Raw genomic sequence first — 26,258 nt, forward strand, 5'->3', positions numbered from 1 at the left:
TGTGATTACAGGTGTGAGTCACGGTGCCTGGACAAAATCGTGGTTTTTAAGGTCTCAAGCAGTTAAAAAAGTATAAGCTAAGGCTGGAACATTTTCTTGAGCTCCAAGCAAGCAAATACTCAACAATTAATGAAGACCCATAGAAAGGACACAAAATCCAGCTTGAGGGAGTTCCTGCTGGCCAAATTTGAGTCATTTTAATATAAAAATAATGTTAAATAATATTATAATGTATCAAATATATTTTTAAAATAATTCACAGCTGCTTACATATTCTGGGAGAAAGGAGAGGGGAGAGAAAGCAAATAGGGCAAAATATTAACAATTGGTGACCTTAGATAAAGGGTGTGAGTCTTTCACATTATCTACGGCTTTGAAATAATTCATGACAAAACATGCCTGCGCATTAACTACAAGCTCATGCCCAAGCTACTTTGCAAAATAGTACTATTACATAAATGCGTATTTTAAAATAACAAACATTTTGATGTCTTGCAGATTCTGTGCTGGTTTCTGTTCATGACTGCTTTAAATATTTATCTTAGCAAGTAATAATGCCATATGATCTCATTTGTTAAAGTTCTGCCCTTCCATTGTGACAATACTAAAACAAAACAAAACAAAATTAACTGAGATTGAAAAAACAAAACAAAATAAAACAAAAACAACCAGGGAAGTCACTTCTTTTTCTGGTGTTGGCAAAGAGAATAGCACTGTTCCTCCCACATCCTTTTTTACAACTAAGAACTCTGAACAAAAAAACAACAAACAAGCATAGAGAGGGTCTCTGAAAGGTGGAAAGAATGTGGACTGCCTCGGGGCCTCAAGTCTTACGAATGATACTGAAGTGACTTCCCTGGGTTTCCTTACTGCCTCCCATGTTATCTCACAGACCTGCAGAAGTCTCCAAGCAAGAGCTGCAAAGAGACCCAAACATAAAATTCTCTAAGGTCAGTCTTTTTCCTTACTCTAAGGACCAGTTAAATGATGGGTGGACAAAACAACCTCTTTGGCCATACACGACCAACTGCAGCCAAGCACCAATGGAAAAGTCACTCCCCACAGCCAACTACACTCCATATTTAGTGGGGCAAGTGAAAAGCTGATCTTCCACCCAATACCACCCACCACCCTCAACACCACTTCCCCATCTGTATAAGCAGGAGGTAGACTGTGATCCCATGTTAACAACCAGGTGGGAGCTAATCTTCCTTCTCTCTTCTGGCTGGGGCTGGTTGAGCCTCCACCCCCACCTGCTGGTAGCAATGAAACTTAATGAGGCAGGTGCAAGGCAAGGCTAGCTACCACTTAGATTCATCACCCACCCCAATCCTGTCATTGGGGTACAGTGTGGGTACTCACCTTGCATCAAGTAAGCAGAAAGGTGGTGTGAGCTTCTTTCCCTCCCGTGCCTTGTGTCAATGGGCAGAGAGAAGAACTGAGCTTCTGCCTGACCTAGGTCACTCGTATGTTGTTGATGGAAATGTGAAACAGTACAGCCTCTCTGGAAAAGAGTATGATGGTTTCTCATGGAAGTAAACATGCAATCACCATATGGCACAGCAATTACATTCTTGGAGTGAAGAAATAAAAACTGATACAAAAAAGATGTACGTAAATATAAGTAGAGCTTTATTCATAAAAGTCACAAACTGAAAACAACCCACATGTCCTTCAAAAGACAAATGGTTAAACAAAATGTGGTACATTCATGCCATGGAATAATACCCAGCAATAAAAAAGGAATGAACTACTGAAAAGTCAGTAACTTGTATGGATCTTAAGAGCACTGCACTGTGTAAAAGAAAGTCAGTCTCAAAAGGTGTCCGACTGTATGACTCCATGTAGACAACATTCTTATGAAGATGAACTGTAGAGATGGAAAACAGATTAGGCATTTGCCAGTGTTCAGGCAAATAGGGAAAAAGTTGATGGCTGTAGCTGTAAAACTATAATAGTAGGAACCCTTGTGATGGAACTGTTCTGTGTCTTGACTGTGGTGATGGTCACATGAATCTACACACTTGATAAAATATATATCTAAACACACACATATACACAAATTAGTGCATGTAAAACAGGTGATATCTTGTTGGTAGATGATATCAATGTGAATTTCCCAATTGTAATACTGTACTATATTTATGCAATAGTTCACCTGGAGGGTAAATGAGGGAAGAATTCACGGGATGTCTCTGTGTTATTTGTTATAACTGCTTATAATATACAATTATCTGAAAACATTTAAAAATATTTTTAAATGAATAAATAAATAAAATTGATACCACATCCCAAGGCAAGATGCAAGATCATCATCAGAATTTGCAAATAGATATTTAGAAACTAATACTGTGTTCTTTATTTTTCTACCCCCTCCAGATAGTAAAACAAGTTTAAGAGGTGAGATAAAGAATCAGAGGTTATAAGATGATTGTTGATGAGGGCTGAGGGTCTCTTTGGGTTCAAGTTCCTTCAAACACCTAGAGGATGAGAAAAATAACCGTCTTTCGTCTAAAGTCTAGAGAAGAGATCTCAATGGGACCACTTAAAGAACCCAATTTGTCCCCTAGAGGTTGATGGACACAGAGGACCAGTGTCTGTTTAATGTTTGAATTTTAATGTAGCAATATGTGTCTGGTTTGTTGCTCTGACAAAGGTAGTCAGAGCATTTTCTGCATTATGGGGAGTGCTTCAACATTCCCAGTGTCTGTCAAAGTAATAATGCTGGAGTATTTACTGTAGATGCATGTGGCACAGACTCAAGAATAAACAGAAGATAGCGAGGCCTAATAGTGAATGCTCAGCAGATAAAAGAGGAGTGCTAGGTGACCCATCAAAATGGAAGTGCATCTAGCTTCATCAAGGCAACTGCAGGTGAAAGATTCCCCAGGAATGGGGGGTGTCCCCCAATCACAGTCAGCTTTTAATAAATACAAAATCTAAATGTTAAGTTATTGTTTCTGTTAGTCAATTAAGAATTTTCAGATAAGTGTGGTGGCTCACACTTGCAATCCCAGCGCTCTGGGAGGGTGAGGCAGGCAGATGGCTTGAGCCCAGAAGTTTCAGACTCGCCTGGGCAACTTAGTGAAACCCTGTCTCTACAAAAAATTACAAAAATTAGCTGGGAATGGTGATGTGGGCCTGTAGTTCCAGCTACTCTGGAGGCTGAGGAGGAAGGATCACCAGAGCTGGGGAGGTCAAGGCCACTGTATGTTGTGATGGCACCACTGCACCCCAGCCTAGGCGACAGACTAAGACCCTGTCTCAGGGGTGAAAAAATTATCTGCACCTTTCTCTCCTTTCTCCTCTAAAAATACATTGTGCTGTTACACCATATACCCATTTGTTCTTTGATCATTTTCTCTGGTCTTGCCCGGCCTTGTTCTATACTGCAGGGACCTTCATTTCCCAAGATATCTTGACCATGATTATCACTATTATTTTGGCTCTGATATGGACCTATTGTCTTCCTGTAGTCGGATGTGGTTGGGAGGGTACATGGGTAAAACATATATTAAAAATCATAAAAATATATTAATGGAAGGAGCCATAAACCATTCAGCATACATGAACCCAGGCACATGATAGCCAAAGGAATTTACCTGAAAAATCCAACTCAATGTGATTCTCTTTTTCTTTATAAATTCCACAAGGTGAGTTAGTAAGAAAAGGGCTGACAGTCTTCTCCCAGCTCCCATACTCATGGTAGAAATTAACAATGGGATTTTTTAAATTAATAACTTTTTTTTTTTTTTGAGACAGAGTCTCTCTGTCACCCAGGATGGAGTGCAGTGGCGTGATCTCAGCTCACTGCAACCTTTGCCTCCTGGGTTCAAGCAATTCTCTGCCTCAGCCTCCCAATTACCCACCATGCCAGGGTAATTTTTGTATTTTTAGTAGAGGCGGGGGTTCACCATGTTGGCCAGGCTGGTCTTGAACTCCTGACCTCATGATACATCTGCCTCAGCCTCTCAAAGTGCTGGGATTACAGGCGTGAGCCACTGCGCCTGGCCAAATTAATAACTTTCAGTAGCTAAATAGTTACCATTTAAGTCCTTGCTCGTTTTTTAAAATAGAAGTTTAAAAAAATATACATCGGGGCCTATCATGGGGAGGGGGTGAGGGGGAGGGATTGCATTGGGAGTTATACCTGATATAAATGACGAGTTGATGGGTGCTGACGAGTTGATTGGTGCACCACACCAACATGGCACAAGTATACATATGTAACAAACCTGCACGTTATGCACATGTACCCTAGAACTTAAAGTATAATAAAATATATATATATATATATTATCAAAAGTGACTACACAAAATAAAGAGGCAATAGGGATAATGCACGGTGATGGAGATTTATCAACCTATTTGTGGTCATCTGTTGCCTTATATAGTAGACAAAGTTTGTCACACAATTAGCATTGATGGAAGAGCAACCAAAATACATAAGAGAGAACTAGAGACTACTAACAAAGTAACTTAAGAGTCTGGATCAACTCTCCAAAATATTTACTGTTTCTCTGCAAGCTAACTTCACTATAGCATAGAATTCTATTTTGATTAATCTATGGTGTTTTTGAGTGTGTATATTAATAGAGCATTTTTAGTGGTTGCTGTAGATACCTCATGATATTTGCAGAATTTACCACAGTTTACTTGAATTGACTGATATTTTGTCAGTGTGAGCTATGTATGAAAACATCACCTAATTTCACCCAACTTTACACTCCCCCATTAATATAATTGTCTTAAATATTTACCCTTTCTACATTGAGAACCACACCAGACTATGTCATAACTTTTGCTTCCACAAACCTGTAGACTCTCTGAGAAGGGCTTAGGGCAGCTTCTCAGATGCTAATCCTAGGCATGAAAAACCAAGGATTCTCCCCAAATGGGATGAACTGAGAAGAATGTTTAGGACATTCAGAGGCAAGGTGAATCAATGACTGAGATAGAATGTTTACCTCCATGCGCAGTTGGCACTGGGGTCAGATTTATCAATAACTTTATTTAGAAAAAAATCATTGCATTCCTCCTATTGCAAATTTATATTTAATTCACAATTAAGTTCACAATGCTAAAATTACATTTCAAAAATATTTAATTGATTTACAGAACTATTAGTTGGCATTAGTAGTGTGAGTGCACAGCTCACATTGCACACTTATCCCCAGCTATTTCTCTGCCCCACAGCAGGACCTCCACTAATTGTTTTCTATAATGTGATGATATTTGCCACCCTCCCAGACAGTGGTCTGCAAACTTAGCTGCTTGCTAGAATCACCTGAAGAACTTAAAAATCCTGATGCCCTAGCCTCAACCCCAGAGATTCAAATTTAATTAGACACAATAATTTCTAAAATTCCCTAAACTCATCTAAGGTACTGCCAAGGTACCTTACTGGCATGTGCTCTGACCCGAGGCAATCAGAACTCTCAGGGAATCTGACTTAGGACAAGACAGAGAGAAGGATTTTTTCATTCCTGTGGGCTGGGTCTTATGCTCTTGAATAATAGAAGAGTCAAGTGAGGAACAAGAGAAGCAAGTGTGTCTGCAATGAGAGGAGAAAGAAGCAGAGTCACTGAAAGGAGCAGAAAAGTGAAGGCAAAAGAAGGTCCTCGGTCCCTGGTCCCTGGGGTCTGACTGCGTTGTTGTCTTGGGGTCCATGTGTACCTTTCTTTCTTTATAACAAATTTTATTTGCTCTTTAATCTTGCAGAAGTTTATTTTTATTATATCCCACCAGAAGAATCCTAACTGATCAAATTGTTCAGCTCAAAATCTTCAGCTCATTAATCTCTAAATGTAAATGATGCTGCCACTACAAATGTCACCCATTACCTAAATCACTCAGTTGGCATTTAGGAACTTATGCTTTGTGTTCTTTGAATTGTTTTAAGCAGTTAGTCACTCTATATACTGATGCTGAGAGATAAAGTTTAAATACTGTATATCTATATGCAATAGCCTAAACGTATCAGGAACTTTTGTTTGTTGATAACTTTTTTTTGTTTTGTTTTGTAATTAAACAAGCTACTTACCTTAAAATAACATTTGTGATCATTGGTAAGAATTATGTGATTGAAATAAATGAGCAAACATGACAAAAATAATAGGATGTTTTACATAGGGGAAAAAATATCTTTCCTTTTTCTCAATTCCTAACCAATTGCCTGACTCCCAAATCACCTCTGTTCTTTAGAAGGTTAAAGTATAAAATGGATCACTAGATTGTTACCACCTAGTGGAAAGTTGTCTATGGCAATACCCTTTTAATACCAGTTCTATTTCCACTACAGAGTGAAAAAAAAAAAAATGCTCAATGAATCTTATTTTCCTGAAGGTAAGATTCCTTATTCCAACAAAATTATAAGTTTTCAACTTCAGTCATTACAACGTCTAGTGCAATGCTTTGTGTAGAATGGAGGCTTTATTCATGAATCTGCTTAAATGAATAAATGACGATGTTTGGCTTTTATATACAAGTCATATAGCAAAGATAAATGTTACCACCAAGCCTGCACACAAGGAAAAGATATTTTTGCAAGGCAATTTACAACAGCTTTTTGATTCTATTAACATCTGCATTTCCCATATTTTAAAAATGCAATCCATATAACTTATATTTATAAGATATTCTCCTCTAGTAATAAATAGGTTTGTGAACATTATAAATTTGCTAGTCTCAACGAAAACACGTGGGGCAAACCTAAATTCTCACTGAGTTTCACTAACATCCGGAGACTGCATGATGTTCTAGTGCTCGTCTTACTGACATAAACATATGATGACAGAAGACAAAAATGTGCTTATAATGGTCACATAAACATTTTTGGTTTTATTAAGGAAAAAATCATAATTTAATATAATGCTTCAAGAATTCATTAAAATCATGCCTTTAGACAGAAAAATTCATTTTCCATTCTCTTGGGAATGTTTAGAATATTCACAAAGATAGCAACCCGAGATTTCCTCAAACACTGCACTTTTGATTGATTAAAATGTTTATATATTATTAAAGGATATTGTAATTTCAAACTTTCTAAAGGCATTTTTTTCCGATGATAGAGATCAAAAGCAAAACACTGAGTTAGAGTTACAAATCTCCACTCATAGATATGGGAATAATATATTTTGTTCCATCAACGTGTCTACTTTACATTATTCAGCACAAAGCTTTGTGAAATAAGAATCATGGGAATATAAGAATATAAAGAAAAAAGGTACAAATAACAGCTTCATAAACTGAGAAATGTACATAAATAAATCATGTATATGTGGGCAGTTTGCTTAGCTGGCAAGAAACAAAATATGGAAAATCTGCTTGTTAAACAATAACTACAGAGTGTGCTTTTATGATGTTTTTCACCACAGTAATTCATATTAGAGATAGAAGCAGTTGCATGTTAAATAAAATCATTGAGCATTGTTCCCCTTGCATTGCAAAGAGCTGACTTATGTTGTTTTTAGATGCCTCCCATTAGAAAGTAAATATTCCTTCAATGCTATGCATTTCACAAAATTTAATAAAGGCGAACTGTAAATAAAGTCACAGGGAGATTTCAGACAGTTTTATTAGGAGATTGTTGAAAAGAAAAAGAAAATTAAATACAATAACAGTAAACGTGGTTCTCACATTGAAACCAGGCTCAAATAACTAGGCTACCATAGAAAAATTTCCAATTCTTGCATTATGATGTAAAAACAGATTTTTGTACAGATTTTGTACAACAAAATTCGTAATAACCTTTTATCATTTTTAGAAAACTTTAAATATATAGATAAAAATAGACAATTTTCATAGGTCCTACATGAAGATGAGTATGTTCTGTTCCAAGGGCTTGCATAGAGCGCAAATGTGGTTATAATATAGAACAACTAGACATTAATACTTTTAGGATTACAAAAGCATGGAAACCATAAAATGGGCACATTTTACTTGTTTATGCCAAAACACAAATTTCCAAACCAACCTGTATAACTAAAATAGGGAAAAAATTAAGTTACAGACTTACAATAACATTTCATGAATTGTAATATTTACAACATGTTAGTAAGAGTCTCTCTTAACATACAGCTGATAGCTTTTTTCTTTAATCCTTGCTAAAATTTCCTTTTATTTCAAATCAAACACTAAAGCATTCTCAAAGGTCTTCAAAGTATGTATTTTAAAACTATTTAATCCACGCAACAGGTGACTCTATGCCAGGAGCAGAGCAATGGCTGATTCTACTACATATGTAAGTTGTAGGCTTTTAAAAAAATCTTTCAAAAAATGTATGATGCAAAAGCTTGACACAAGTCCATTCAATTTTAAGTGTTGTAACCCTTTAAAGACTGCATATAGGGGGAAAAAAATACATAGAACTAGGAAAATAATCTCTTGTGCTCAAACAACAAAAGGTGGTTATGGAAGAACTATGCTTAGAAAACCAAGTTTCTACAAAGCATTTACTAACAATACTTTAAATAAAAATAATGCTCCCTTTGTAAGCAAGCTAAAATAGGAACTATACATATAACCTTTTTACGGTATCAAAAAAATGAACTTAGCTGGTTAATAGTGAGCTACACAAAAGAATTATGTTCCAGTATTGCAAGGATGACCTAAAAGGTATAGAAGCGTAATGCTAGAATATCTATAATGTTAATTTTTTTAATCAAGTAATTAATACCCAATCAGAACTATATTTAAACATTTTAAGCTAGTTTTCTTAGACATTGAAGATTTTGCTGTTTTGTGGTAATAAATAATGTTACAATCATAAAATTATAAGATGACAGAAAAATCATAAAATGTATAGTGACTGTACTGATTCATATCAGTCTTTAAAGGTGTAATACCAGATATGCAAAAAACAAAGAGAAGGTAACTTTAGCGTGTGATAAGCACTGTTTGCCGCTTTACTTCCAGTTATCTGCACAGAAGTGAAAATACATACTGTAACTTTCAAAAAGACAGTGAAAATAACACATAGCCACCCTTCCCTCTGACAAGGGTGGGAAACACAGCACATTTTAACTTTATCACTCAGCGCTACATGGTATTGGACTGGTACATCAAGGTTTGTTAGGTTTTGTTTTCAGCAACATTAACATAATATGACATTAACATATAAAAATATTTCTGGTGTTTTGATTTGCTCTTCAGCCACAATCCATTCCCAATAGTGCAGCTTGGGGCACTAGCTAGGGTTCAATATACAAATAAAAGTGGCTGACACAGAGTTCTGATGTCACCAGATGCTTAAGATCTCATTCATTAATACTGTGACTCCAGACAAATATTTACATGCCTGCATGCGTTAAAACCAGAAAGACGTCTTTCTGACCAACAGGGTGACAAAACATATTTTCTAAAATTTTCATTTTCCTAAACTCTAGTATACTACTGCATACATAATACCTTCCTTGTGTGTTTTATGTTTATATACTGTACATATGACCAACAGTTTGAATAAGAAGCAACATTATTATCTTTAAGTCTATATACCACTACCAGTTTGGAATGAAAACATGTTACAGTTATATTTTTTTTTTATTTTTAAGAACAAAAGACCTTCAGCAAAATCTTTTGGCTTATATTCAATGCTTCTTTTCAGATATGCAAAATGTTATTTCATTGGGTTGTTGTCAACATCCATTTGTTGGTCTTTTGGAAAGTATGTGAAAAAAAAATTCTTCAGGAGAAAACCCACAATTAGAGTTTGAAATTGAATGTAACAGAATATCACTCTTGTATTTTTTTTTTTTCAAGAATCCTCTATGTCCCCTACAAGTTCTTTCCAAGTGTTCTTGCTGGTTTCTGGAGGACATAATTCTGTAAGTCTGGGTAACCACTGCTACAAGAGTCTTTTGATGTGCTCAGATAGAGAATTTTCAGAAGAGGAAAATGGTTCATTCCATTAGAAAAAAAAAAAAAAAAAAAAACAAAGCTAGGTCTTATTCAGACTTGCCTTTAACTCTGTATACAATTGTCCAGCAGCAAGTTGTAGTAATTAACTGTAAGAACTTTGATACTTGTACATTTACAAACATTCTCAGGTCTCTGGTATGAACCACAGGTGAAAATCAATGGAGGAAACTTTTTTTTTTTCTGTAGAATACTTAAACTTTTAAAGAACATTAATACACAAAATGCAGGAAGTTCCCTTAAAAGGACTTTATTTTTTCTGAACTTTCCCATGACGAATGTCTGACAGCAAAGTTCTTTTCCGTAACATGTATTTCTTCAACAGGAAAGATTCAGTACATGACAGTAGTTTTCAAATACAGTCTTCCATCTAGAAATGAACAGTAAAAAATTAATTAATGACATAGCATTTGGTGTACAAATGTGCATGTAAAAGTGATGTAACTTGATATAAAATTTGAAGTTTTTATTAGATCTTTACTTGGTTAAGAAGTAACATTTTTTCACATCTTCTCAAAGTTAATTTCATAATTACACGGAGTTTATGTGGCTGAAAAGAATACAGCATTTCTACTTCTCATAAATATATATTTGTTATTTTGATATCAGTTTCAGAGCACTCAGAAAATAGCTAAGAGTATGTGTGTGTATTTTACTGATATGCAAAGTTAGTTGATTTCTGTTGAATAACAATTACTTCCTGCAAGCTTGCAGAACCAAATTTTCTCTGAATGCACTCAGGTGTATCTCCATCAGGAAAGACTGAACTCCCATCTTACTCTTTAGCAGTGTTGTTAAATATACCATGTAATGTAACTATTGTGCACATTCGTTGCTATTTATATGAAAGCCACCTAGGTTATTTCATCACTGTCAATGAACTATAGCCTTTACCCCTTGAAGTGAGATTAATCCAACAATTAAATATTAAAATGTAAACACTGTATACTACTCAACTTTTACTAATGAGCAAACACACAGTTGTGTGAAAAAGAAAAGGAAATCAAATCTTGGAGACATCGAATAAATCCATTTGAATGAAGCACAAATAAGAAATAGGAAATTAAAAATCCAAACCAAAAATAAAACAATACCAAACATAAGCCTATTTCTCAAATATTTAATACACTCTAATCTGTCCACTTGCTGGTGTGGCCTAAACTTTGTATATATTTGTCTAATGTATGTCTGAAATTCAAATTTTAATATGTACAGTAGAAGGGAGAAAAATCAGAAAAGGAAAGTTTTCTGAGCTTTGAAAAGTGCATATTGCCATGTAAGTGTTTGCAAAATGTCTGGTAGCTTGAAGAATTAAAATGTAAGAAAACATAAAGAACCTATAGTACATTCAGGAAATAAAAAAGATTGTCTAAATATTTGTGGACCTCACCTTCAACTTTCATACAACTACTTTTATACAATTCTATATAGTGGATATAGTAAGTTGCAAGGAACTTAATATCAGCAACATTAAACCATTTTGCACTTCATAGAAATATTGGTAAGCCCAAATTATACGTTCCTCTCATTTTTTTCTATTTTTTATAATCCTTCCTTTTTAAAAAATATTTTAAATTTTTGTGGGTAAATATTAGGTACATGTATTATATTTATGGGGTGTATTACATATTTAGATACAGGCATACATGCATAATAATCACATCTGGGCAAATGGGGTGTCTATCACCTCAAACATTTATCCACTATGTTACAAACAATCCACTTTCTTTCAGTTATTTTAAAATGTACAATCAAATTACTGTTAACTATAGTCTCTTTGTTGTGCTATCAAATGTTAGATTTTATTCATTCATCCTATTTTTTTGAACCCATTAACCATCCCTGCTCCCTCCCCATTCTCCCCACTAACCTTCCCAGTCTCTGGCAACCATCATTCTACGCTCTCTCTCCACAAATTTAATGGTTTTAACTTTTAGCTCCCACAAACAAAGTGAGAACATACAAAGTTTGTCTTTCTGTGCTTGGCTTATTTCACTTAGCATAATGACCTCCAGTTTCATCCATGTTGCTGTAAATGACAGGCTCTCATTCTTTTTATGGCTGAGTAGTACTCCATTGTGTATGGGTACACCATTTTCTTTATTCATTCATCTGCTGATGGACAATTAGGTTGCTTCCAAATCTTGGCTATTGTGAATAATGCTGCAATAAACATCTTAATAAACATTTGTAGCATTGAAATACCACCTCCAAGATGTCATGAAACTCTGTTTTGCTCAATGATATATCCCAAGCATAGAGTAAACAGTAGTCCTCCCTTATCTGTGGGGTATATGCCCAGACTGCCAGTGGATGCCTGAAACCATGGATAATAGTACCAAACCCTATGTATACTATGTATTTTTTTGTATATATACATACCTACAATAAAGCTTAATTTATAAATTAGGCACAGTAAGAGATTAACAATTGTAGATAATAATTATGCAATTATAGATACATGGATAATAGAATAATTGTAACAATATACTCTAATATAAGTTATATAAATGTAGCCTTTCTTTCTCTCAAAATACTGTAACATTTTCAAACTATTGTTGACAATGGGTAACTGAGACTATGGGAAGATAAACTATAGATGAGGAGGGACTACTGTAAGTTTAGTAAATATGTGTTAAATGAATGCATTAATCAGATACAGGTCTTTAGAAAGATATAGATTTCATATGGTTTACATAAAGTAGATATTGAATTAAACATATTATATATTATTATATGTAATGATATATAATATTATAAATGTAAATATAAAAACGTATTATATCATGAACATCCCAAATCCACAATTTTCCCTCCCAGAGGCAGGGATGTCCATGAGAGTAGCCTCAGACTGGCTAAATGCTAATAAGTTGTGTCAAAATATCAGTTGCCTCTCTTAAAATTAATCTAGTTCAACTTTAAGAATAATAATAATGGGGACATCTGTGGGAGGGTGGCTGTTGTTGGGGCCGTCGAGGCGGCGGCGACTCTGCGCCCCCCGGCTCCGGATGGAGGCGGGGCCGCATCCCCGGCCGGGACACTGCTGCAAGCCTGGCGGGCGGCTGGACATGAACCATGGCTTCGTGCACCATATACGACGGAACCAGATCGCTCGGTACCGCCCCGCCCTGCGCTGTCGCCGCCACTCCTGGCCTGTCCTGGCCTGGCCCGACAGTCCCTGACTCCCGCTCGGCTCCCCGCAGGGACGACTATGACAAGAAGGTAAAGCAGGCGGCCAAGGAGAAGGTGAGGAGGCGGCACACGCCCGCGCCGACGCGGCCCCGCAAGCCAGACCTGCAGGTGTACCTGCCGCGACACCGAGATATCTCTGCCCACCCACGCAACCCAGACTATGAGGAGTCCGGTGAAAGCAGCAGTAGTGGAGGCTCTGAGCTGGAGCCTTCTGGCCATCAGCTCTTCCGCTTAGAATACGAGGCAGACAGTGGAGAGGTCACATCAGTTATCGTGTATCAGGGCGATGACCCAGGAAAGGTGACTGAGGAGGTGTCGGCACACACGCCTCTGGATCCACCCGTGCGAGAAACCCTCAAGCTGCGTATCCAGAAAGAGATTGCAAAGCGCCAGAGCCGACACTGACCATGTTGAAGGCGTTCTCTCCAGGCTGGATTCACTGCACTCGGAAGAATTCTGCCCAGGAAATTTAGTGTGGGGGTATCAGGACCAGTTTGTCTGATCTTGAGACCCCCAGAGCTGTTGCATCCATAGGGTGTTGCAGGACTACACCTGGCCTGCTTTGCAGTCATTCTTTCTTATATGTTGACCCATTTACCCAGCCTGATATTCTGTAATTTTTTTTTTTTGGGGGGGGGGGGGGAATTTTGTGTGGCTAATGTGGTGTTCTAGAAGCAGAGACTCCAGGGAGAACCAGAATTTATGAAGCCTTGTGCTAACATGGTGCTTTCTCACCGAGGTCATATGCCTGGCTGCTGCTGTTCCACTCAGCTCCATGAACCATGTTTGTTATTTTATGGTTCTTCTGTGCTTTTGCTCATTTCCACCCATGTATTCATAGACCTTTTTTCAGCCCTTTTTCTTTGTTCCTTTCCCTCATCTTTTTGCCTCAGGTGGAATCCATCAGTTCTCCTCCCCCTCCAACATGACTGTGGACCTCCAGCTGCTCAGGACTTTGGAGGTGGGGAGGTCTAGGGATCTATCCTTCTAAAAAACTCTGCAAGTAATTCTGATACCAATAAAGTGGGAGACCTCCATTTTTGAGGCCTATTTGCAAAAAAAAAAAAAAAAAAAAAAAAAAAAAAAAAAAAAAAGAATAATAATAATGATTACTTGAAAGTTGTTAAATAGCTTTAGCTTTTCAGGGCTGCACGTGGTGGCTCACACCTGTAATGCCAGCACTTTGAGAGACTGAGGCGGGAGGACTGCCTGAGCCCAGGAGTTCCAGACCAGCCTGGGCAACACGGTGAGACCCCATCTCTATTAAAAAATAATAGTTATTAAATGAACAAATAAAAAGGAAATATCCTTAGCTTTTCAGTTCAGCAATCATATACTAGGATTTTTCTTAACAGTTGAAACATATAATAATCACAATAAAGATCTGCTCCCTCAAAATAGCACACATGTTTGGATATAAAACATAACCTAAGATTAACCAATGAAAACATGTTTTTAATCCTACTGACCTCTTAATTCTGAGCAACGATGTAAAGACATGCAGAAACTGTGTCTAATTCTCTCTGTAGATATATATAGACGTGCAGTCTAAAAGAATTTTACCTCTTTGGCCCCTAACTATTGTTTCTGATTGATACTAAATATTACTATAGTTCAGCAGTAGACATTGTGGTATTAAATAAAGATTGGAACCTCCTAAATCAGGTATTAATCAAATACTAGTATCAAGGCCATATTATTTAGGTAAAAATTTATTTCTAATTAAGGATATGGCAGTAGCATATTGACATATTGTGAAGCATTTGTTGTTTTTGTATGGAATATGGCCTTATTTCTTCTGTTTGCTTAGCTTAATTGCACTCACCTGTGGGACCAAACTATGTTTTTCTCAGTTACATTATAGGAGTAATATATAATTATTTGTGATTTCAGCATAGCAGGAGTTTCAATTACTCACTTAGTAAACAAACCTAATAATATTATAAAAATAAACAAAATAAAAATTTCTGTCTTTCGTATATTTACTACCACCTGGCTAAAAAATTGGACTGTTCTAAAGATAATTTTGATTCGAATGATTTCTACTACATAAAGCAACATTGATTTGTTTAAAAATCTAGTAATAGAGAAAACACAAGTATCCAAAAAGATACTGTTGCTACTTTTGCCAAAGCTTTCTAATTCTTAATCCCTTAATTTATTTATCCCTACTTAGCTCTCTTTTCAATTGTCTCATTATTTGTAGCATGTATTCAATTATATTGAGATTATCATTCCCATTCTCATTTTTAAAAAAATACACAATATTTCCTAGGATTAAACAGAGGGAAGAGAGACCTTGTAAACTTCCCCAGAATTCAAATTTCATTAACCTAAGTCCTTCATAAACTTTATAAAAAGTAATACTTTGCTCAAAAGTAACATTTCAGTGCTTGCTGTGGAACTCTTAACTCTCTGTAGAATGAAGAAAAGCCACTAAAATATTAAATATAGTTTTCTAATCTTCTGTGATCTACAGTATATTAGGTAGAAAGAATCTAGAAGCAAAAAATGGATTTATACAAATAATCCATTAAGTATAAATACTTGTTTAAAAGACCCATATTTACATTAACTAGTCAAATTATTCTCCATGGTCTACAAAGTGGTACCTAAGCTGGTGCTGCTTCTCCTCTTCAATCCTATCTTTTACTTCTCTCCCCTAGGTTTAGTGGCCTGTCTGTTCTACAGCACACCAAACTCTATATTGTGTTGGAATATTCAGGCCTGTTCTTCCTTCGAGAAGCCTAGAATACAAGTACGCCCTCTTTCTCTGAAAAGAACTCCACTCATTACTCCTCAATACTATCACCGTAAGAATTACTCTATAGCGCTTATCTCACTTTGAAGTCATATAAAGTGAGCCTCCCCGATGATAAGCCCCGTGGAAGAGGCAGCTGCCTCTTTCTGCCAGTATTAGAATGAGAAGGCTTCAGCATGATGTTTGCATTAAAAGATTTTTTTTGGTTTTTGTTTGTTTGTTTGTTTGAGACGGAGTCTTGCTCTGTTGCCCTGGCTAGAGTGCAGTGGCCGGATCTCAGCTCACTGCAAGCTCCGCCTCCCAGGTTTATGCCATTCTCCTGTCTCAGCCTCCCGAGTAGCTGGGACTACAGGCGCCCGCTACCTCGCCTGGCTAGTTTTTTGTATTTTTAGTAGAGACGGGGTTTCACCGTGTTAGCCAGGATGGTCTCGATCTCCTGACCTCGTGATCCGCCCGTCTCGGCCTCCCAAAGTGCTGGGATTACAGGCTTGAGCCACCGCGCCCGGCCTGCATTAAAAGTTTTAGTGTGGCCTCAAATGTTAAACTTTTGAAGAAAGAAATTCATTAATATGTCTATGTAATAAAAATTTTTAGCATGTTAGAAATTTTGAAGTTTATCTAAAACTAAATATTTTAAATAAAACTCTCTTAGATTTGTAAAACATGCCAGTAATAAGTATTTCATAAGCATCTTTACCATGGTTCTTATGTAAAACATGTTTATAAAAATTACATAATTATGTGCTCGGCATCTGATCTGCTGTAATTCTACTTTTAATAAATATGTCTCCTATTAAATTTTTGACTAATGTTCCTAACAAATGGACAGATGTATCAAGCATTAAAGATGTCAGCTATAAAATAGATCCCATCTGTCACATTCAGGTAGTTAGACATCAGAGATCCTCTCCTTTAGAATCCACCAGAGGCAGAAATGCACCAGGCACACACAGACCCTTGAAGACTGACTATCTTTCTTTCATTTACAGACCCTTATTTTAAAAGCAGTTCTATCATATAATTTTGTCATATTTATTAAAACATACTTGTAGGTCATTAAAAGTCTGTAGGAACAAAATTTTCAACAAATGTTATAATGTTCCAGAGAAGTTACATTGGCCCTGTAACCCACAGTAAATAGTTGCATATGGACATACCCAGGCAACTAACAACAGACTTCTGAATTATGGGGCTGTGGTTCTAACTCAGCCTTCTGTTAATAAACCACTTGAATGAAAGGCGGATGGCAAATGTGCTAGAAAGGATATATGGTCCTATAATTCAAACTGTGCCATGTCTGTATGTTATATAATAATGGTCTCAATATTCTCTCCTTTCCTGACTCTTCAAACAGCAAGAGAAGTTATGGGCCATGGAGAAGACTTTGCAAAAACGAGCTGCAGAAGAGAGATTATTGGAATCCCTGGAGCGTGTCCATGGCTGAGGCCTCATTATTCAGAAGTGTGCTGTTTACATCTGGAAACTCAGAGGGCTTATTCATATGTTTTGTTTTAAGGGTTACTCATTGTACATCATACTTACCCTCTAACTAGATAATCTCATTCCTGCCCACCACTTCTTTCTGTATGTGTTTGACACAGAAAAAAATATATTTCCTGTTTGTTCCTTATGCTGAGCCAAGTTTACCAATCAATTATTCCTCGACATCTCAACCGGATGAAAGCTTTACAGTAAGATCAAGTAAACTGGCAATAACGATTATTATCAGTAAAGCTAATATTTTCTGAGCACCTGTGATGTTCAAGGTGCTATGTCTATTTTAAGCCTAAACTTCCCACCAACCCAATAAAGTAATGCCTCTTACAAATAAGGCTATTAAGTCATAGAGAGGTTAAGTATCTTTCACTTTTTCACAGAGCTAGCAAATGGAAGTGCAGCGATTTGACATTTCTGTGAATTCAAATTTCATGTCCATTCTACTCTATCACTTTTCCTCTAATAAGCAACTGGACTGTCCCCAGAAAAAATATGTCTTTGACACACAGAATTATAGGACTGACTCCTAAACACCTAGTACCATTTGTCTCGCTGCCTTGTGGATCTGCTCTTTGCCTTCCTCCTGCGGGCAGGGCTTCTTTAGCCTGCAAAGCCTCAGTTGGACAACCTGGAATCAGAACTAGAATTCTTACAGCCCAGTTTCAAAGAAAATATCTTCCTTTAACACAATGATTGTTTGCTTTTGCAAGGGAGGTTGATATGACAGAAAAATCATCAAGCTAAACTTTGTGCATGGGAGTACTTAATTAAAAACTCTGTTCTAATTAAAAGCATTTGGGAGTAGGGGTTGAGCGAAACTATTTAAATTACAAATTCCTAATAGTTTCAAAGTTCATTGTGATGTGATGCTTACAGCTATAATTTGTTGTATAAGAAAGTAACTCGTGTCTAAGAAAGCATTTGGTATATAAGAAGGATCACTGAATAGTTTATTGCGAATGTGCATTTTTGTATATTGTTTGTTACTATGAAGATTAGATCTACAGACAATAAATTGAAGAAAAACTTGTAAATTATTTGTAAAAATGGATCTCAGATTTTATACTACAATCGAAACCATCAAATCAGACCCAATCAGTATACAGATTTTATATATTTTGTTTACTGTGTCTGAGGAGAGAGACAGGAGAAGTCTATCTCAAAATTTCTAGTTTTGCATTCATGGATTAAGTTTAATGTTTGGTTTAATATTTTTGCATGTATTATTATATGAAGTTATTGCTAACATCTAATACATATAGACAGATGCAGAATTTGGCTTTTATTCCATATATAAAAACTAGATTATTAAATAGATTGATCATTTATTTTAAAAACTAATGAGGTTTGTTTAATACCAATCAAATGGCTGGGCATGGTGGCTCACACACACCTATAATCCCAGCACTTTGGGAGGCTGAGGCAGGCGGATCACGAGGTCAGGAAGTCGAGACCATCCTGCCATCACGGTGAAACCCCATCTCTACTAAAAATACAGAAAATTAGTCGGGCGTGGTGGCGGGCGTCTGTAGTCCCAGCTATGCAGGAAGCTGAGGCATGAGAATGGCACGAACCCGGGAGGCAGAGCTTGCAGTGAGTCGAGATCGTGCCACTGCACTCCAGGCTGGGGACAGAGTGAGACTCTGTCTCAAAATAAAACAAAAAACAAAGTGAAACAAAAAACCCCACTCACATTATATGACAAGATTTTATATCAGATGACATATAAATGAATACAATTTCAAATTGACACCAAAAATCCAATTTATTCACTGTGAAAATCATGTCAAACCCTTAACTATGGAGTATGCCTGTGAAAGGTATCACACGATGTGCAAATAGATTTCTGTTCCAGTTTTGAGAGTAACTCCCTCACAAACATCCACAAGGATCTTTTACACATCTTTTGGGCGAAGGACTTAACAAATTGTGTTTTCTGTTAGGAAGTCGCATTATTAAACGGGTCATCTATTTGTTCAAAACTTATATCCAGGCACCTGTAATCTAGTGATATTTGCTGCTTTCACAAAACAGTTGTATATGCAGATGCCTCACTCTTCCAGAGCTGAGGAGAATATTAACACAACAGAGGGCAAGCACATCACATCACATGTCCAGAAAGTTTAATATTTACTTAAAGAATCTGAGGTTAATATAAAATATAGTAGCCGTGAGTCTCTCTCAACATAATGTCTTCATCATGTGAAGTAAAGGAAACCAAAATAAGCGATGAAAACAAATGTTAATGATTCATGTGATATTTGATAAGACAACGAAAGGAAGTCAAAATAAAAGCAAACAAACAGGAACAGATGGGAAGGATCTTTGTCAAGTCATAACCCCTCTTCTAAAACCCCCAAAGGAAGAAGCTAATTAAAGAAAATATTGTTTCTTGCTTTTTTTATAATTTTATATTTAGAGTAAGAACATTCTGCTACTGCTAAAGCAAAAAAGCTGAGACACAATGTCTGCATTAAACATGAGAAACATTTTGGCAAGACTGGTGTTCTGAACAGGCCCATTTATAAGAAGATACTGAATAATTATCAATTATTCTCATGAAATGCAGATAGTAACAGTGCAAGTGATTTCCAGACGTTTGAAGACTAATATATTAAAAGCTGTGTTGTTTAAATATAATTAAAAAGTAAAAACTGAAAAAGTAGTAACAGATTCTATGTTTTCTTTTTTTTTTTTTCTCAAGGTTGTAACTGGGGAACCTGAGGCCTACAGAGTTGGGTCAAGGTGAGAGAGGACTAGACATCATATTAAACCTCATGTCTTTTTATATGCTTTTTCCATTAGCACTGGGTGCTGTTCTAGACAATAAGCAAAGATGGTGTGCAGGAAAGTACAACAACTAGGGTACTTTGTCTGTACACTCCAAATACAACACAGTAAAAATAGATAATGAAGTGGCTGGGCTCACACCTGTAATCCCAGTACTTTGGGAGGCCGAGGCAGATGGAGGTCTGAGGTCAGGAGTTTGAGACCAGCAAAAAGCTGTCTCTACTAAAAATACAAAAATTAGTGGGGCGTGGTAGTGCATGCCTGTGATCCCAGCTACTTGGGAGGCTGAGGCAGGAGAATTGCTTGAACCTGGGAGGCGGAGATTGCAGTGACCCGAGATGGAGCCACTGCACTCTAACCTGGGCAACAGAGTGAGACTCTGTCTCAAAAAAAAAGGAAAGAAATAAGTAATGAGTTACATAATAGACTAACATGGCCCCACTTATTTGAAATCAGAGTAGATAATGTGCCTTATTTAAAAGGGCTGGTATACTCATGTTCTCACTCATAAGTGGGAGTTGAACGATGAGAACACATGGACACAGGGAAGGGAACATCACACACTGGGGCCTGTCGGGGGTGGGGGCCAATGGGAGAAAGAGTGTTAGGACAAATACCTAATGCACACGGGGCTTAAAACCTAGGTGATGGGTTGATGGGTGCAGCAAACCACCATGGCATATGTATACTTATGTAACAAACATGCATGTTCTGCACAGGTATCCCAGAGTTTAAAGTAAAAGAATTTATTGCATCATTAAAAATAAAAAAAGGCTGGTATGAAGTAAAGTTCTTGATTGTGGCTAATAATTAGACCAAAAAATTATTATCACAAACTGCTTTCATATATTTTTCAGTTCTCTTCAAATAAGAAAGTACATGCGAGAACACAGGCTGGTTGAAAACATGTTCTGAGAACAAGAGATCATCTAAAGCTATAAAACACAGTTTGATAAGGTACAGGCTTACCTCCTTTTATTTTGCTTCATTTTATTGTGGGACACAGATACTGTTTTTTCACAAGTTGAAAGTTTGTGGCAACTCCACACTGGGGAAGTGCTCACTTAATGTCACTGGGTCACATTTTGGTAATTCTCCCAATATTTTCAACTTTTTCATTATGATTATACCTTTCATGGTGATCTGTGATCAATGATCTTTGATGTCACTGTTGTAACTGTTTTGGGGGTTACATGACCTGTGCCCATATAAGACAATGAACTTAATAAATGTTGTGTGTGTGTTCTGACTGTTCCACCAACAATTGATTGCCCCACTTCTCTCCCCTTCCTTGGGGCTCTCTATTCCCTGAATCACAACAATATTGAAATTAGGTTAATTAATAATCTTACCACAGTCTCCAATGAAAGGAAGACTTGCATGTCTCTCACTCTAAATCAAATGCTAGAAATTATTTAACTTGGTGACGAAGGCATGTCAAAGTCCTAGATGACCAAAAACTAGGCTTCTTGCACAGTTTGCCAAACTGTGAATGTAAAGCAAAAGTTCCTGAAGGAAATTAAAAGCTACTCTAGTGGACACACAAATAACAGAAAGCAAAACAGCCTTATTGCTGATACGGAGAAAATTTGAGTGTTCTGAATTAAAAGATCAAACCAACCATATTCCGTTAAGCCAAAACCTAACCCAGAGGAAAGCCCTAATTTCATTCTGTTCTAAGAAGGTGAAGAGAGATGAGGAAGCTGCAGAAGAAAATTTGAAGATAGCAAGGTTGGTTCATAAGGTTTAATGAAAGATGCCATCTCCATATCATAAAAGTGCAAGATGAAGCAGAAAGTGTTGATATAGAAGCTGCAGCAGATTATCCAGAAGATCTAGCTAAGATCACTATTAAAAATAGCTATACTAAACAACAGATTTTCAATGTACACAAAGCAGACTGCTGTTGGAAGAAACTATGTCATCTAGGAATTTCATAGCTAGAGAGAGGTCGATGCCTGGCCTCAAAGTTTCAAAGGACAGGCCAAGTCTCTTATTAGGGCCTAATACAATAGGTGACTTTAAGTTGAAACCAACGCTCATTTACTGTAAGAATTATATCAAACTTACTCACCCTGTGCTCTGTAAATGGAAAAACAAAACCAAGATGACAAGACATCTGTTTACAGCATAGTTTACTGAATATTTTAAATCCACTGTTCAGATCTACTGTTAAGAAAAAAAAGATTTCTTTTTTTACTTTATTTTATTTTATTTTTTTTGAGATGGAGTCTCGCTCTGTTGCCCAGGCTGGAGTGCAGTGGCCAGATCTCAGTTCACTGCAAGCTCCGCCTCCCAAGTTCACGCCATTCTCCCGGCTCAGCCTCCCGAGTATCTGGGACTACAGGCGCCCGCCACCTCGCCCGGCTAGTTTTTTGTATTTTTTACTAGAGACGGGGTTTCACCGTGTTAGCCAGGATGGTCTCGATCTCCTGACCTCGTGATCCGCCCGTCTCGGCCTCCCAAAGTGCTGGGATTACAGGCTTGAGCCACCGCGCCCGGCTAGTTTTTTGTATTTTTTACTAGAGACGGGGTTTCACCGTGTTAGCCAGGATGGTCTCGATCTCCTGACCTCATGATCCACCAGTCTCGGCCTCCCAAAGTGCTGGGATTACAGGCTTGAGCCACCGCGCCCGGCCTAAGATTTCTTTTATAATATTATTGTTCATTGATAGTATACCTGGCCACCGAAGAACTCTGATGGAGATGTACAAGAAAATTCATGTTGTTTTCATGCCTCCTGACGCAATATCGATTCTTCAGCCCATAGACCAAGAAGTCACTGGACTTTCAAGTCTTATGTAAGAAATACATTTTGTAAGACTACAGCTGCCATAGATAGTGATTCCTCTGATTGGTCTGGGCAAAGTACATTGAAAACCTTCTGGAAAGGATTCAGCATTCTACATGCCATTAAGAACATCTTTAATTTATGGAAGGAGGTCAAAATATAAATATTAACAGGAGTATGAAAGAAGTTGACTCAAACCCTCATAGATGACTTTGAGGGGTTCAAGACTTCAGTGGAGGAAGTAACTGCAGAGGTACTGGAAATAGTAAGAGAATTAGAATTGCAAGTGGAGCCTGAAAATGTGACGGAATTGCTGCAATCTCATGATAAAACTTTAATGAGTGAGAAGTTGTTTCTTACAGATGAGCAAAGAAAGTGATTTTTTAAGAAAGAATGTTCTCCTGGGGAAGATGCTGTGAACACTCTTTAAATGACAACAAAAGATGTAGAATGTTCCATAAACTTAGTTGATAAAGCAATAACAGGTTTCATGCAAGAGGAATGACTCCCCTGAAGGAATTTCTATTGTGCGTAAAATGCTGTCAGAAAGTTTTGTGTACTGTAGAGAAATATTTTAGGAAAGGAAGAGTCAATAGATGGGACTGCAAACTTCACTGTTGTCTTATTTTTAAAAATTGACACAGCTACCCTAAACTTCCGAAACCACCACTCTGAACAGTCAGCAGCCATCAACATTGAGAAAATACCCTCCAGCAGCAAAAAGATCACAACTTGCCAAAGGCTCAGATGATTGTTAGAATTTTCAGCAATAAACTATTTTAAATTAAGGTATGTACACTGGTTTTATGGACATAATGCTATTGCATCATTAATAGACTACAGTATAGTATAAACATAACTTCTATATGGAATGGAAAACCAAAAATTCATGTGACTTGCTTTACTGTGATATTTGCTTTACTGAAGTGGTCTGTAACCAAATCTGCAATATCTCCGAGGTATGCTTGTAACTACCTTTTAAGACAAAGACAGTAAAAATGAAACCCTGTTCTTTCTATGAAAAGGAACTTTGTTCCAGACTCCAGGTAAGCACAAGTTATAAGGAGAGACCTGAACTTTGGCAATTGGACATTTTGAAGCAGGTGTAACTAGACTATGAGAATTGTGGAGCTAGAAGAGATCCTCACTGGGCAAGCTGATCTGACCACAATGTTCTTTCTAAATGGGAAACTAAACTGATCAACAATCCTCTGAACCGAAGAATGAGAAAAGAAGGCTTTTGAAGATCTACACATGACTATGGAGACACCTAGCCAGTTTAGAGTTATTTAGTCAACTCTAGCCATAGGCAAAATACTTTCCTAAATGGTCAGATCAGCTTACATCATCTCAGTTCCTCCTGGAAGTGACCTTGTTGTCATTATCTTAAAGAAGAGGCCCTTTGCCTGGATTTCAGGTTAAACTATGATGTTGAAACTCCAATGTGGGCAAAGAGGAATTTACTACCAAAGGGAAGCTGATCTCTCTTTACTGGGTATTAATGATATTCTCGTCTGTACTCAAGGATCTGCCCCAAGTGGGGTCAAAATCTGCATCCTGTGATTCTCTGAACTAAAATCTGTTCAAGAACTGAATGTTCTTAAAACTGTATTACCATGACCACAACCAAGCAAAATTAACAAAAATGATGCTGATAATGATAATCATCAGAATCATCAACTATCTATTGTTTGTGCAACAAAGAACAGGCAATTCTATGATTAATGTTAAGAAAGCCCTTTGACAAAGTGTTTTAGTCACGAATGAGTGGCCTAAACTCATGTACACACAGTTGGGATTCCATATATTGCATTGCTAAAACCTACATGTTGTTCCTGTCCTATACACTTGTCATAGGACCCAGACTATCATCTCTCCGAAGTTGTCTTCCTACACTGACAAGTAAAATACTTCACTATCCTACAGAAATTGCTGGAAGTCTGGCTATAAATCTCCTTAAGAGCAGATAAAATACCGTATTTGTGCATTTCTAGCATCTTGAGCATTGCCTGGTACATGGAAAGGGCTCAATAAAAATATATGGAAGGAACTATCAAAATTAATGTCACAAAATGAGGAGAAGATGGACGTTATGTGACTCTAGATGTTATGCCCTGGGAAGAACACAGCCCCACTGGGATAGTATATTGGCTTAGCATACATGACCTGAGCCTAAACATGAAGAAACATCAGATGCAAAATGAGAAGCATTGTATTAAGAAAAGGACTGTATTTTTCAAAAATGTCAATTTTATAAATTATTTTTAAAAGGCTAAGAAAATGCTCAAGATTAAAGAGACTAAAGAGAAATGACAACTAAATATAACACGTGACCCTAATTTAGATTCAGTAATGAAGGGAAACAAATGCTATAAAGGACATTATTGGGTCAAATGACAAAATTGGAATTTGGATGTCAGATCAGATAAAAGTATTGTCAAAGAAATATTTACTGAGCTGATAAATATACTGTGTTTACATACAAGAGAACATCTTTATTGTTAATAAATACTCCTTGAAATAAATATGGGTTAGGTGATAGGTAAAGGGCCACAATATGTGTACATCTTACTCTCAAATGCTTCAGAAAATATTATGTAGACAGAGAAAATGCTAAAACACATGGAGGCAAAATATTAATAACTGATGAATCTTGGTAAAGAATACATGACAGTTTTTATACTGTTCTTGGACTTCTCTGTAAGTTTAAATTGTTTTGTTGTTTATTTGTATTGTTTTGTCTTGTTTTGTTTTGTTTTTTGAGACAGGGTTTCATTTATAATCCAGGTTGGAGTGCAGTGGCACTATCTCATCTCACTGCAACCTCCCAAGTAGCTGGGACTACAGGCGTGTGCCACCATGTCTGACTAATTTTTGCATTTTTAGTAAAGACAGGGTTTCACCATGTTGCGCAGGCTGGTCTCAAACTCCTGGACTCATGCAACCTGCCTGCCTCTGCTTCCCAAACTGCTGGGATTACAGACATGAGCCACTGCACCCAGCTTAAATTCTTTTTTCAAACACAAATAAAAAAAAAAATAGTTTGCCTCAGTGAAATATAATTTCACTATGTCAGCAATATCAGATATTTATTAATAACTAGCTAAAGATTTACCCTTTCTACTATGCACATATACTGTTTCACTGGTTATACGGACAGTGTTCTCATGATAAATATTTTTCCTGCTTAGCAATGAGGTTTTTGAGAAGTTTCTTCAAGTATTAGGTAGGAAACAAATGCTTCATGATTTTCTTAACAGAGTTCTCCAGAAATATCAGGTTTGAAACTTACTGGACAGAGGGTGTGGACAT

The 26,258-nt window shown here is 36.9% G+C and overlaps 2 protein-coding genes across 3 annotated transcripts in view; one reads left to right on the forward strand and one right to left on the reverse strand.

The window, feature by feature from the left end:
• Positions 1 to 7,558: 7,558 nt before the first annotated feature.
• DACH1 (dachshund family transcription factor 1) overlaps positions 7,559 to 26,258 on the reverse strand; it is a 445,951-nt gene continuing 427,251 nt past the window's right edge. For both annotated transcript variants that reach the window (XM_030922383.1, XM_030922382.1), the window contains one exon: positions 7,559 to 10,285. In XM_030922383.1, coding sequence (XP_030778243.1) covers positions 10,248 to 10,285 — 38 coding nt within the window. In that variant the 3' untranslated portion in view covers positions 7,559 to 10,247. The remainder of the gene's footprint in view (positions 10,286 to 26,258) is intronic.
• Positions 12,858 to 13,750, forward strand: LOC104682003 (UPF0561 protein C2orf68). Its single transcript, XM_010388474.2, has 2 exons — positions 12,858 to 13,030; positions 13,119 to 13,750. The coding sequence occupies exons 1-2, from the start codon at positions 12,924 to 12,926 to the stop codon at positions 13,510 to 13,512; spliced, it is 501 nt and encodes a 166-aa protein (XP_010386776.2). The 5' UTR covers positions 12,858 to 12,923; the 3' UTR covers positions 13,513 to 13,750.

Source organism: Rhinopithecus roxellana, chromosome 18, assembly GCF_007565055.1.
Source record: "Rhinopithecus roxellana isolate Shanxi Qingling chromosome 18, ASM756505v1, whole genome shotgun sequence".
Taxonomy (NCBI): Eukaryota; Metazoa; Chordata; class Mammalia; order Primates; family Cercopithecidae; genus Rhinopithecus; species Rhinopithecus roxellana.

Excerpts from the sequence above, each read along its gene's own strand:
- LOC104682003 (XM_010388474.2), top strand. The coding sequence starts at position 12,924 with ATGGAGGCGGGGCCGCATCCCCGGCCGGGACACTGCTGCAAGCCTGGC. Across the intron at positions 13,031-13,118 it reads CGACGGAACCAGATCGCTCG|GGACGACTATGACAAGAAGG; the intron begins GTACCGCCCCGC and ends GGCTCCCCGCAG.